At 41.4% G+C, this 15,231-nt stretch overlaps 2 protein-coding genes across 2 annotated transcripts in view; both read right to left on the reverse strand.

The window, feature by feature from the left end:
* The window catches only part of LOC127420821 (neurexophilin-1-like), a 52,992-nt gene extending 52,054 nt beyond the window's left edge, over positions 1 to 938 (reverse strand). Inside the window, exon 1 of the mRNA XM_051663373.1 lies at positions 526 to 938. Coding sequence (XP_051519333.1) covers positions 526 to 579 — 54 coding nt within the window. The 5' untranslated portion in view covers positions 580 to 938. The remainder of the gene's footprint in view (positions 1 to 525) is intronic.
* Positions 939 to 12,351: 11,413 nt separating this feature from the next.
* Positions 12,352 to 15,231, reverse strand: part of LOC127420834 (thrombospondin type-1 domain-containing protein 7A-like) — a 228,482-nt gene continuing 225,602 nt past the window's right edge. Inside the window, exon 27 of the mRNA XM_051663396.1 lies at positions 12,352 to 14,398. Within this exon, the coding sequence (XP_051519356.1) occupies positions 14,311 to 14,398 (88 nt within the window). The 3' untranslated portion in view covers positions 12,352 to 14,310. The remainder of the gene's footprint in view (positions 14,399 to 15,231) is intronic.

Raw genomic sequence — 15,231 nt, forward strand, 5'->3', positions numbered from 1 at the left:
TTGAATAGTGGAAATCAAAGACTTCTCTCATCAGGCTGAAGGACTGTCGCTGCTGCCTCATTTAGCCAACTGTTTCCATTTATTTTGGCGCCCCCGTGAGGCCAACTACTAAAACACATCTTTTGTGTCTTTTACGAGAGATAACGATATCCAGATCTGTATAAAACGTGTTTTTTTAAATAAAAAATCACTCTTGGTGTTAATTTAGTCATTTGGTAATTTTAGTTGGCCAAAAAGTTTTTCGTATGCAATTTACAAATCCAACGCAAAGTCTCGATGTAACAAAAAAACACTCAACGGAAAGTGTCTTTCTGAGAGCAAGCACAACAGCATAAAAGTTAATTTAGTGATCTTGACAGGTCAGTGATGAAGTTAAATACATCTCATACTGCTACAGTTTGCTGCCATTATTCTATTTTGAAATTCACGTACAATGACAGCCGTGTTTCCAAATGCGAAGACTTAGACATTTTCTTCATGTAAATGCTGATCGTAAAGTGTGACATGAGAATAAAAGACACTTACCAGGTAGACAGCCGGAGTGAGGAGAAAGACGGCACACCAACACGTCGCCCGCATCCTCCTTTTTCTCAAACTTCCACTAATTTCCCTGCGCTGTTTCTTTTGTCTGTTAGGAACATAGATCCACCTGGTATCCGCTTTAGACTTTTAGCCTAGGCAAAAATGACATTATAGACCCCATGTTCACAGAATAGGCTTTAAACTTGGAGACAGATAAGGGAGGGGCAGCAAATTAACGATTACATAGGCATTAATCCAGACATGGAGTGAAGCACAGTCATATTTCATTAAGATATCATGGGAGATGGTCGATGGTCTTGCTGCCTGGAGTGCTGCGGCGGCGTAAGTCCTCTTAGAAAAAAGGACAGAGGCTTTTCACGCGCGCGCTGTCACTCAGCGGCGGCTTTATATCGCGCGCTAAGAGCCACGCGCGCCGTAGTACATCCGGAGAGAAACTCAGAACCAGCCACAGGAGGAGAGGAGAGGGGGTGGGACGAGAGGAGAGTGAAAAAAAGATTAAAGAACCGGACGAGATTGGTCCGAGACTGCGGGATCACACGACTTCGACGACTTATAAGAGAGTCTAAACCGAGAAGAGAAGCTTTTTTCGTGTTTGACGTATATATATATATATAACCTTATAACAGATTAAGTATAAACATAGCATTTAATAAATATAAATTTTATATTTATGTACAGTATACAGTGTGTGTGTGTGTGTATATATATATATATATATATATATATATATATATATATATATATATATATATATATATATATAGACACACACACACTGTATACTGTACATAAATATAAAATTTATATTTATTAAATGCTATGTTTATACTTAATCTGTATAACACAGTCTACCACCTCAACATTGTTATCATCACATATTCAGTTATGCTCAATTCTTTTTTTTTTTTTTTTTTTTTTTTTTTTTTTTTTTTTTTTTGTGAGTGAATTGAGGTAATTCATTGTAAACAAATGTGTATTTGTAGGATGTAGGCGTTTTGGAATGAACAAGGCTTTCTGGGAGATTCTCACAAGGATACATGTGCTGACACAAATCACCCTTCTCCATTCTGGATAGGTCAAGGGATTCATAATATTGTTGTGTGTGCTGATATCTTGCACCTATATATAAACATCAAGACCTGTCAGTGGACAAGGTGAACAGACCTAGCAAATGCTGACACTGTATTTTTTTAAAATTATTATTATTATTTTTATTTATTTATTTTTATTTATTGTATAGTGTTCACTTTGCATGGATATGAAAAAGAAAAAATAAAACAGCAGAGAGGTAAAGAAAAAAAGGGAGCAGGCACCTAGCTCAATAAATCTGTGGCGGTCTCATTGCAACAGCACGGCAGCAGTCCGAGCATGTCACCCAGGCAGTAACTCAGGCAGCGGGCTGAAATAGGATGAGGCTTTGAATGGTGGTGGTGGCCTTCACATCCATAGCATGCAGCAGATCAGCCTGCAGGGATGTATCATCCAGGGCAAGCACAGCTTAAACATTTCCCACAGCTATACAGAGCACCCTTATGGGTGAATAGACATTGCTTACAATCAACCTTTTGGACCAGAATGCAGAGCATATGGCCTATTGATGTTAAAACCCTGGGTTAATAACTTCAAATAATCTAAGAATGCTAAAGGCCACATTGCTGAGGCCTGTTAAAGACCTGCAATATCAACTTGACCTCTCTACTCAGTCAGGAACACAGGACCAGTTAATGAATGACTTGAGGGCCCATTCAAATTTTAATTCATTTTCTTCCTCATCATTTCTCATAATCATCTTTTGCCACTCAAAATGTTTGTAATTTTTATCAGCTGTTGAATAAAAGGGTTCGTTCACTTAATAAAAAAAATAAAATAAAAAAAATCTGATCTTTTGTTTCATTTATAAAAGTAAAGTCAGGCTATGCATCTCCACACAATAATGCACAAAATAATTTGAAAATCAAACCGAATCATGGGGCATCATAGGCATTTAAATTGACGTAATGCTCATTTGTTAATCATAAATACATTAAAAATGCAATTTACACAAGACAATTACTTGAATACATCTCTAATGTGATATGTCTTCAGTTTCTGAGTTCAAAGTCATTTTAATATTTCTGGCTTAAAGTAAAGTGGTGTAACAGTTTGGAAGCAGTTAAAAATAAGTCTCATTGAAATTTGAAATTCTTGAAAAAAAGAAAAGTTGGCATTAGTTGGCAAGTTTTGAATAAACATTTATTATTATTTATAAAAAAAATAAAAAAATAAAAAAAATGAAATAAAAACGAGCAGTTTTAAAATATTATTAATAACTGAATGTTTTTTTTTTTTTTTTTCACTAAATCAAAGTCAGATGGTGTAACCATAAATTCCCCTTTTGTCACTCACTCGACGTTGTGACGATGTAGTGACACTAGGGGTCGCCCTTGGGAGCCCCAAACACCTCAGATCTTTGAGAAAAGGCCAATGAGAATTGGCGAATGGAATTTGCATGCCACTCCCCCGGACATACGGGTTTAAAAGGAGCTGGCTCGCAACCACTCATTCAGATGTTTTCTTCGGAGCCGAGCGGTTGTACTATCAGAGAGCTGAATACTAATGCTGTTCTATTCACCTCTTAAGAAGCGTATGCTGTTGGATATACGGTGCATTTCCAGCGGCTTTTCTCCTTCTGCACGACGAGTGCAGATTTCGCCCCTGGGTGCTTCGACAGCGCTAAAAGAGTGTATATTGCTGCTAAAGAGTATATTTCCTTTATTAGAGCACACACATTGACGTTGAACGTCTTTATAAAGACGCGTCTTTATGAAGATGACTTTCCGTTTTTGTGTGATTCCTGGATGCGGTCGCTATCTCTCCACTTCTGACGGCCATGGGCGCTGCCTTACGTATCTGGGCAGCGATCACACTGAGGCAGCGTTTGTGGATGGTTTATGTTCTCATTGTGAGAATATGACCATGGCAATGTTGCGGTCGCGGCTTTCCTTCTTCCGGGGGAAAGCCACTCTAGCTGCCCCCCACACCTCGCCTTTTACCTCCGGGTACGAGGCCGGCCCGTCTGGCGCTGGAGGTGATTTGGGGGCTTCAATGGGTGCGGCTCCGCCGGGTAAATCCCCGCGGACCTCCCATTCCCCAGCACGCTCGTTTGCCCCCGGCGAGTTCCGAGAGGAGACCAGCTTGCCCCAGGGTCAGCTTAGTGTCCCTTTCAGAGCTCTGGAGCAGGATGAGTGCTTGATCGAAGCCTACAGCACCGCTGGTCAGGCCGCCTCTGCCCTGCATGCCATGGCCCTCCTGCAAGTACACCAGGCCAAGGCACTAAAGGAACTGCACGTGGGTAGTCCTGATCCCAATGTGATGCATGAGCAGTGCTCAGCAACCGACCTCTCCCTCCGGGCGACGAAGGTCACGGTGCGAGCACTCGGGCGGGCGATGTCCACCCTCGTGGTCCAGGAACGCCACCTGTGGCTGAATCTGGTCGAGATGAGGGACGCAGACAAGGTTTGCTTTCTCAACGCCCCCATCTCCCAGATCGGCCTATTCGGTGACACCATCGAGGACTTCGCCCAGTAGTTCTCAGCGGTGAGGTAGCAGACGGAAGCTATACAACACATCTTGCCCTGGCGCGGCTCAAGATCCCGTATCCTGTCTGCTCGCCGAGGGTGTCCCCCTGCAGTGGCAAAAGCCCATGCAGCTCTGCCTCAGCCTGAGCCCAGTTCTTGGCCCCAGCGAAGAGCCAACCGCAGGACGCTGCCGCCTCCCGCCTCACGGGCCGGCATGAGGCTCCTGGGGCATATGACATCCTCGGTGCCAGTCACGCCACTAGGGTTGATGCATATGAGACCGCTTCAGCACTGGCTTCAGACTCGAGTCCCGAGATGGGCATGGCACCACGGCACACATCGCGTGGCCATCACGCCAATCTGCCGCCACTTGTTCAGCCCTTGGACAGACCTTGCATTCCTACAGGCAGGAGTTCCCCAACAGCAAGTGTCCAGGCGCATCATCATTATGACAGATGCCTCCAAGCGAGGTTGGGGTGCCGTGTGCAAAAGGCATGCAGCCGCTGGCTCCTGGACAGGACCGTGACTGTGTTGGCACATCAACTGCCTCAAGTTGCTGGCAGTATTGCTTGCCCTGCAGAGGCTTTTGCCATTGATCTGGGGCAAGCATGTGTTGGTCTGGATGGACAACACAGCGACAATAGTGTATATAAATCACCAAGGTGGCTTACGCTTACGTCGCATGTCGTAAATCACCCGCCGTCTCCTCCTATGGAGTCAGCGGCAACTGAGGTTGCTGAGGGCCACTCACATCCCGGGCAACCTCAACGCCACAGCGGATGCGCTGTTGCGGCAGGTGATGCTCAGGGGAGAGTGGAGACTCCACCCCCAAGTGGTCCAGCTGATTTGGAGTCGGTTCGGCAAAGCACAAGTAGACCTATTTGCCTCCCGAGAAACCTACCACTGCCCGCTCTGGTATTCTCCGACGGGGGCCCCCCTCGGACCAGACGTGCTGGCACATAGCTGGCCCCAGGGGCTGTGCAAGTATGCGTTCCCCCAGTGAACCTACTTGCACAGACCCTGTGCAAGGTCAGGGAGGACGAGGAGCAGGTCACCCTCATGGCCCCATATTGGCCCACCCAGACTTGGTTCTCAGACCTCACGCTCCTCGCAACAGCCCCTCCCTGGCGAATTCCCCTGAGGAAGGACCTTCTCTCTCAGGGACGGGACACCATCTGGCACACGTGCCCAGACCTCTGGAATCTCCACGTCTGGCCCTTGGACAGGATGTGGAAGACCTAAGTGGCCTACCATCAGCAGTGGTAGACATGATCACTCAGGCCAGAGCTCCCTCCACGAGGCAGCTTTATACCCTGAAGTGGCATCGGTTCGCGAATTGGTGTTCTTCCCGAGCTGAAGACCGTCAGAGATTCGCAGTCGGGTCAGTGCTTTCCTTCCTGCAGGAGAGGCTGGAGGAACGGCTGTCCCCCTCCACCTTGAAGGTGTATGTGACCGCCATAGCAGCACACCGTGATACAGTGTATGGTAAGTCCTTAAGGAAGCACAACCTGATCATCAGGTTCCTCAGAGGTGCCTGGAGGCTGAATCCTCCTAGGCCACGCCTGTTCCCCTCATGGGATCTCTCCGTGGTCCTCCTGGGCCTTCGCGGAGCCCCCTTTGAGCCGCTAGAGTCAGTCGAGTTGAAAGCCCTCTCCTTGAAGACAGCCCTCCTGATTGCGCTCACCTCCATCAAGAGGGTCGGGGACCTGCAAGTGTTCTCTGTCAGCGATACCTGCCTGGAGTTCGGTCCGGGTGACTCTCACGTAATCCTGAGATGTGCCCAAGGTTCCCACAACCCCCTTCAGGAATCAGGTGGTGAACCTGCAAGTGCTGCCCCAGGAGAAGGCAGACCCAGCCCTGTTGTTGCTGTGTCCGGTGCGTACTTTGCGCATCTACTCTGATCGCACGCAGAGCTTTAGACGCTCTGAGCAGCTCTTTGTCTGCTTTGGCGGAAAGGGAACGCTGTCTCCAAACAGAGGCTTTCCCACTGGATTGTGGATGCCATCGCTATGGCATACCAGGTCCAGGCCGTGCCTGCCCTTTTGGGAATACGAGCACACTCCACAAGGAGTCTGGCATCCTCGTTGGACACTGGCCCATGGCACCTCTCTAGCAGACATCTGCAGGGCAGCGGGCTGGGCGACACCCAATACCTTCGCAAGATTTTACAATCTCCGGGTTGAGCCGGTTTCGTCCCATGTTCTGTCAGGTACGAACAGGTAATTTCGGAAATACGGACAGCTGGCCGGGTGTATCGATTGCATATAGCTCCTTTCCCCTCCAAAGAGGTGAAGATGTGCGCTTCTTTTCTTTTCCAGTTCACGAACCCGAGAACCCAGGATGTCCTTACTCCGGTAACCCCCTGTGATGTATTTTCCGCAGTACAGTCTCCCTGTCGGCAGACCTCCGTCTACCTTCGACAGAGCCCTCTCTGTCCTGGTCGCCGTGTTTGTAGAGCTCCTCCCCTTTCAGGCAGGACCTACCACCGCGCCTCTTCCATGTGTGGCTCTGAGCCCACATGACGTGCTTGCCACATGTTACTTCCCCTCCGGGCAGGATGTGGTCTCCGCGGGGTCTTTTCCCCCTGAAAGAATAGGATAGGAAAGGAACACCTTACCCGGCGGATATATTGAGCGTTAAAATGGCCCCAGCCGAATAACTGAATACTCTGTGGAGAGGAAACATAAAGGAAAAAGGCCATTTTCCTTCCATACTAGATACGTCTCTCTCTCCCCCCCCCCCCTTTCTCAAAGATCTGAGGTGTTTGGGGCTCCCATGGGCGACCCCTAGTGCCACTACATTGACACAACGTCTCATTCCCTCCATCAGGGAATGGAGGTTACGACAGTAACCGAGACGGCAAGTATCTACTCTGTTTATCTAGTATCTAATCATGTGACAAGAAAATCATAAAACAGAGAGCACTCCTGTAGACCTCCATTTTTTTGTTGTTGTTGTTTGGTTTGTTTGTTTTTTTATGTCAGATACTTTGACATTTGTATGAAATGCATATTTTGTTCAGGTTAAATGGAGTAACCTTAGGAAAAGTTCCTGATATTTGTGACTCAAAATGTCATGATATTAAAAAAAAGAAATAAATAAAAAAAAACTTGAAAATATGTTTGGAAAACTTGTTTTACAAAAACTAAAGATTAAGATGTGTATACTCGCATGCATTCATGGTGCGAGGAAAGTAGTTTACAGCAATACCTTTTGCTTCAAGTTTTCAATTTACATTTGTAAAGCCATTTCATTATTATATTTTTTTTTTTTTTTATGTGGAAAATGTTATAAAATTTTCAAATAATTATGAAACTAACATGGACAGAAATATTACATTTCTACAAACAAAACATGATTTTTAAAAGATTTCTTATTTTTATCACCTCAGACAACCTTATATGTCAATGGTCCATCATGAATGGTCAATGTTCATGGACAGATGGGTTAACTCATGGGTGTGTAGTGCTCAAATCTGTCAGAGAGGTGACACCTGCTCACTAGACATACTTTCCCTTCCTTCTAATCAAGAGGTCAAGTGGGTTTAATTTAACACAGCTTACCTTTGGTCCTCACTCACTCTTATTCACATTCACTAAAACCATGTAATCTACTGCAGAGAACATCAGATTATAGGGTAGAGACTTCCATTTCCTAATGGTTCAGTGGAAGAGAAGCGAGGGATAAAGACAGGGATAGAAACAGATAAAGTAAAGCAGGAAGACTGAGCCAGCTGAGTGACATTGGCAATACACTGCTGTGGCATGGCTCAGCTGGCATGGCTGAATGCCTGATTGTGTGGGCAGATGTTTCAGAGAAGGGAGCAGACCCCATAGGGGCCATGGTGACACAATAGGGAGGCTTTCAATTAGGCCAAACTCACGCGTTCTAATGCCAGGTGCTGGCAGCCAGGTGTTATCTTATGTGTCGCACACTTTTGAGTTATCCAGTTCATAACATTTCCTTTAAATGCACAGAGATGGAAAGGCTGTGGCACTGATATGAGTGTTGGCTGTTTGTACATCTGTGTGTTCATGAGAAAGAGACTTGTAGAGTTAAGTTGGTGCAGGCTGGTGGCTGCCAGCATGGCTCATAGGAGTGCTGGAGCGGGCGGGCCCCGAAGGCAATGACAGAGACAAATGTGGGATCAGAGCACCGGTCGTAGGATACAGATGGCACACATCAAGTGCTTCCGCATGGCAATTAAACTGACAACTGGACTCGGAGACACGGCCAGACTGATACTCATACACAAAGTCCACTGCATCTGCATCTTCAGAACTCCACACACTCAATCAAGAGGGTTAATGACTTGGATTATCATGAATTACAAATTCAACCCTTTAAACAACGACAAATGTCTTTCTGCGGCAGAAAGCAAATGTTGGTTTTGCAAAGTGCCTGCATCCGTAAGGCTTTTTGAATCTAATATGCTCCTCAAGTTTTTCCATCTCATCTTTAAGGGCCTCTTGATGAAGTTTCAAAAACAACAAATTTCAGTTTTTAAAGGGATAGTTCACACACAAATGTGCTTTCTCTTATAATTTTCTCACGCTCCTGCCATCCCAGATGTGTATGACTTTCTTTATTCTGTTGAACACAAATGAAGATTTTTAGAAGAATATCTCAGCTCTGTAGGTCCATACAATGCAAGTGAATGGTGACCAAAACTTTGAAGCTCCAAAAACGTAATCCATACGACTCCAGTGGTTAAATCGGTGTCCCCAGAAGCAATATGATATGTGTGGGTGAGAACCAGATCAATATTTAAATCCTTTTTTACTATACATTTTCCTCCCTGCCCAGTAGGTGGCGATATGCATGAAGAATGCGAATCGCCAAAAACACAAGAAGAATGTGAAAGTGAAAGTGGAGATTTATAGTAAACATTATTACTTAAATATTGATCTGTTTCTGACCCACACCTATCATATCTCTTCTGAAGACATGGATTTAAACACTGAAGTCTTATGGATTACTTTTTACCTTAATGTGCTTTTTGGAGCTTTAAAGTTTTGGTCACCTTTCGCTTGCATTGTATGGACCTACAGAGCTGAAATATTCTTCTAAAAATCTTCATTTGTGTACTGCAGAAGAAAGAAAGTCATACACATCTAGGATGGGAATGAGGATGAGTAAATGATGAGAGCATTATTCATATTTGGGTGAACTATTCCTTTAAAAAAGATTTATCTTTTTCCCAGCATTTGAGCACTTGGCTCAGCCATCACAACGTCTTCAAATCAATCATGTACTGTAGTTTTAGGACTCCCTTAAGTTCAGACTCTAATGGTGTAATGGAGACGGAGCTTGATTTATCTGCTGAAGATTATCAGTTGGAAATGGTTCCCATCGTCCAGTTTGCTAGACAAAAACAGAACTTCCTCCTTTTCAGAGTTGATATTTCTGGGAATCCATCCACTTTCCTGTACCTGACGTCTGTTCTGCTTAATTGAAATTTCCCTCCATCTTGATAACTCTTGAGGTTGGGACAAAGTCATCCGATTAAAGTAGCCTTGCGCTGAGACTTAATTGATTAGGTCAGTCTGTGAGGCTTCCTTCTCTTAGCTGTGGAATTCAATTGGAATGAAGGCCAAGAGACATGATTGTGATAATTACTGGTTGGGTAATACGAACTGAAGACTCCCAGAGGCCTCAAGCCATGATTATAATCATAGGAGCATTGTGGCCCTGTTGATTAAGGCCAGATATGACTTTTAACCAGCTGAGGGCACAGATATGACTCTACTATTAAAACAAAAGAACACCATACACTGGAGGCACCATCGGTTTGTGTCTAACTTTTTGGGATGACCTCCAACAGTGAGGTCTTCAGAGTACTCCTTGCACATAACCATAATTCCTGTTTCAATACCTCCTACATCTTTCCTCTAATTATGCATGACTGTACTGAGTCAGTGCAATGGCACTACTAGCAAGATTGTGAGATGGAGAAGATTTACCTCATGTCTTAAAGAAACGTTAAAAGCTTTAAAAATATTTTTAACGACAGTTAGATTCGTTTCTGAAAACCTTAATTAATCTACCATGGGATAAATGAATCTGCTTATCGAAGACCTTGACAGCAAGAATACTTACAATGTCTTTTAGCGACATCTAGTGGCATTTTGTGGCACGTGACATCAAAAACTCACAAACGGTATGCTACGACTTGCGTTAACATTTTAAATATTTGAGTAATACAAAAAACAGCGGTGCTTAACAGATAAAATAATAAAGTTCTGAAATACAAAATTCTTTGAAATACTTGTGACACAAGTAAGTTTGTTTTACATCTGGTGTTCGCTAGGCGGCGTCGTTTCGCTCATTCTCTATTATTTGACTTTTTAAAACTGAATTTCCATGTCTTAAGTTTAAAGTGAACGATAGCCTACGTAATTCATGACGTGTTTATGTTTTGTAATTCAGTGTTTCTATAGAATTACATTACAAATATACTCTATGTTTCTCTTTTGTTGTTGTTAATATAGCAGTTAAAATAGCAGATTTAACTTGTAAAAATATTCTGCATTATTGCAAAGCCTAATTGTTATAATCTATTGTGTAGTATGAAGATACAAACAGAAAATATCATGTGTTATCATTTAATGAAAATTGATTCATTTATAAGTTTGGTTGACCCCAAATAAATTGAGCAAAGTTACAAGGTAAAAGGCAAAGTTAAAGTAGGCCTACTCTGTGTTCCACTTAAGGTATACTGTATATCTATTTCTTAAGTGGAACACAAAGTACTTTAACTTTGCCTTTTAGATTTCAACATTCCCTTTGCAAATGTACTTGAACAGAAGAAGAACAAGAAGCCCTACATCAGATGGTATGACTCCCACAGAGCCCGGATCTCAACATCATTGAGTGGGATTACATGAAGAGAAGCAGTTGAAAAAGCTAAATATATATAAGAACTGTGGCAAGTTCTCCAAGAAGCTTGGAACATCCTATCTGCCAACAACCAATTAAACTGTCCAGGTGTAAGCAGGAGAATTGGTGCTGTTTTGAAGGAAAAAGTGGCCACACCAAATATCGATTTAGCTTTTTTTATTTTTTTTATTTTTGTATGTTTGCTGGACTTTGTATGACGTTAATTGTTAAATGAAAACTATTTATGGCATTATTTGTGAAGACATCCTCACCATGCAACACTTTTTACAAGTGCCTAAAACTTTTGCACAGTACTGTATACTGTATATGCAATGCAAAACATATGTGTTAGGTATCATGAACAAGCAATGAACAACATATTTTTTTCCAGCATTTTATTTCTCTTTGTTACTGTTAGTTAATAAACATACAATACAATTGTTCAATGTTAGTTCATAGTGCATTAACTAATGTTAACAAGTACAACTTTTGATTTAAAAAATGTATTAGTATATGCTGAAATTAACTAACTAAGATTAGTTAGTCTACCCATAGACAGTCCTGACAGTTTTCTGTATTAACATTATTCACAGTTGCGCCATATATAATTTTTGACATGACTGAAAACGAGGCTGTACAGTCTTTTCTATAGCACACTCTTTATAAAGCTCCTAGTTCACATCACATCACATCACATTTATTTATTTTTTTATTTATTTATTTTTACTCATTTTGGAGTTTTTTTTTTTTTGTTTTTGTTTTTTTGGAAAGGTGTTTTTTCAGTGTTGTTCGGTTTGTTTCAGTTTGTCAGTTGAACAATTTAAAACACTTTAAACAACAGCACAGCTGATTTAAACAACCATCACAGCCTCATTGTCATTCAGTCAAAAATGCAAAATGGCACTAGTGTGAAGAAGACCCCAAGACATGGTCAGCTACGGTAAGTGTCTGCCAGTGTCTGCATTCTACAGGCTTACCTCATCTATAGGTTTATACATCCTAGCTAAAATCAAAAACCCTTGTAGGCTTCAGAGAGGGTTTCATAAAGCACCTTCCAGTTTTCACTATACAAATGCCACAGTTTCGTTTATGTCACTGTTTGTCTGTTTGGTTTTCATTGTCAAACTGACTCGTGCAGATGCAATGCTTCTGTTTTGGAAAATAAGTATTCTCTCTATTTGGCTTGGAGATGACAGTGGGTTGATCTTAAAGAAAATCCCTTTTATCTGAAGGAAAACAAATATATTATCTGTTTTAGACACACTATCCTCTATGTCACTTTCAAGGCTAAGTTAATTTATTTTTTATTGATTCAGACTATGCAACAGGCAAGTTGTAATTAAATGAATTAAATCAGCCACATATACAGCCATGTTTTTCTTGTTTATTATCAGCAATTCATCAGACACATACAGTATAAACAACCTGTAGGAAAAGAAAGCAACATTTTCACACAGTAAGCTGGCTCGCCCCAGCGAAGGTCAGTAACATCAGTATCTCTCTCTCTCTCTCTCTCTCTCTCTCTCTCTCACTCACACACACACACACACACACTTTGAGAGGTTTATACTTAACACTTTGTAAAGTAAAAAATACATGAACAAATGTATATATAATAAAGAAATCATTAAATAAAAGATAATTTGTGTATTTACAAATTAACAAAACAAGTATTAACATATACAAAAGTAAACATTCCTTTCACCCGTTGTAGATAATTTAAAGTAAATTTCATGATATGCCTTTAGAGATCAATAGTGCCCATATTTCATTCACTGTAGATATGGTTTCTGGGAATACTGGCCCTAATCTACTTATTTGTGCTTATTAACCCATTTTTTAGTTGGTTGGTGATGCTGACGACTGTTTCAGTCACATCTGAATCCACATATCATCCACTTAACCAATTCTGTTGATGTACAACATGCACTTTCATGGCTTTCCTGGTGTGATAATTATAACTTTTCTATTTTCTTTCCTTTTTCCTTTCAAAATTGAACATTACAAACACATGTAATGTGCAAGCACAAACCATAGGAGTTTGATCAAACTTCCTGTTATGAGTTAATGAGATATTTTAAACCTCAGATATTTTAAACCAGAGATAATACTGCCAAACTGAATCTTTGAATATCAGAGCTTTGGTTTTTGGAGTGTAGCTGATCTGGATTTGCACGCCGTTGTTGTGTTAGGTAGCCATGTTAAATAGACTGCAAACAGAATAGGTTTACATAGACACAGAAGGATGAGCAATACTTGAAAACAAACATCATACTGTTAAAAGCACTCAGACTGTGAACACAGAGCCCTTTGAATCCAAGAAGAAAGACATGGAAAACTTCACCAACCCAGATCTCTAAGGTGAAAAGAACCATTGAATAATACACATTAAGTCAATTAGGCAAAGAAAGCAACACATCTCTGATTGTAACTGTACATACAACAGGGGGTTTTGTGGAGTCTACAATTAATCTTTTCAACAGTGCCCCATTATCACAAACAAGAGTTAACCAGTAAACAAGTATGTATAAACACATTGGTGAGTTTTGTCAGAAGTAAAAGGGCTACTTTTGTTTTCTCTCGCTCTCTTTATAAGAAACATTTCTAGCACAAGAATGTACATCATCCTGTTTCGGGAGAGGCAGCTTTATATGGCAATGCTATATAAGTAAATGTTCATGCTGCACTAATATAGTGCAAAATAGAGCCTGAATACAGAGAAGGGGAAAGGCAGGCCAGAGTGTTTATGGGGGTGCTAGAGGCCCATAGAATCTGCTCATTTCAATACTTCTTACCACAAAATATTGATGCGGAGAAGGATCCAGCAGAAATTCGAGCATATTTCAGGGCTGAAAATGCAAAACTGTGTATTTAAATTGTTTGAACAAGACACGTCCCAACAGCTACCTACAATGTCTGTCTCAGCATTAACAGTCAAAACACTGCAGAAACTGACAAGAGTGTGATATAAAAGAGAAGGGCGTATTTTGTGCTTTCTCAGCAAACACCTCTCTATTTAAAAGGGTCCTGCAACTTTCCTCCTGACAGACAAGTTTATATAGAAAGATGTCAACGGCAGAGAGGTGAAGGCAGACTACCTAAAGAAGATCATAATTTGTGAAGGCTCTCGTGAAAGAAAGTAAAAACTTGAACGTAAAAAAGGAGGAGGGAGAAATATCATATAAACATGAATAGAGTCTCACTGAGGTTCTAAGAGCGTCTTATAAAATGAAGTCCATAAGTTTGCGTGAGTCTCTTTGTTTGAGGCTTTGAACCGGTAGCCAACTGTGGAGGGATGCGGGTATCTCTAGTACAAGCAGATGCGGTTAGGCTACATGTCAGCATCACCATCATAAGCCAGAGTCAGAGGCTTGAGTCTGTTATTCATCTGTCTTCTCTGGGGCTTCTTTGGCTTTTTGCTGTGGAGGAAAAAAGAAAAATCCAATTAACTTTTGTTGCAGATACAATAAGACTGCAAGGCTGTTTCCTACACACATTTACTAGAGATCTGTAATATTTTCTTTAAACAATTAGAAATAAAATTTGAAGAGATCTGGCCATATATATCATATAATGTCACTACTTTAACTTTGTTACCTCTGCAAAATGTGTGTATTTAATCAAAATTTCCTATCACTTCATAAAATTAAATGCCCTGCATTTTTCAAGGGCTTCTGGTGTTGTTATACTTCCATGCATTCCATGCTTTTAGTAAAAGGCTAGTTCTCATGCCATCTAGTATAGAATTTAGTATAGCTTACACTACTATCCCTGCTATATAAACAAATATATATATATATATATATATATATATATATATATATATATATATATATATATATACATACACACACACACACACACACACACACACACACACACACACAGTTCAATTCAGAAGTTTACATACCCCTTAGCCAAATACATTTAAACTTTAATTGTAAAAAAAACATCCCAAGTCTTGGGTCAGTTAGGATCACTATTTTATTTTAAGAATGTGAAATGTCAGAATAATAGAAGAGAGAATTATTTATTTCAGCTTTTAATTCTTTCATCACATCCCCAGTGGGTCAGAAGTTTACATACACTTTGTTGGTATTTGGTAGCATTGCCTTTAACTTGTTTAACTTGGGTCAAATGTTTTGGGTAGCCTTCCACAAGCTGGAAGTGCAAATCAATCCCAGAACAGCAGCAAAAGACCTTGTGAAGATGCTGGAGGACACAGGTAGACAAGTATCTATATCCACAGTAA

Source organism: Myxocyprinus asiaticus, chromosome 30 (genome assembly GCF_019703515.2).
Source record: "Myxocyprinus asiaticus isolate MX2 ecotype Aquarium Trade chromosome 30, UBuf_Myxa_2, whole genome shotgun sequence".
Lineage (NCBI taxonomy): Eukaryota > Metazoa > Chordata > Actinopteri > Cypriniformes > Catostomidae > Myxocyprinus > Myxocyprinus asiaticus.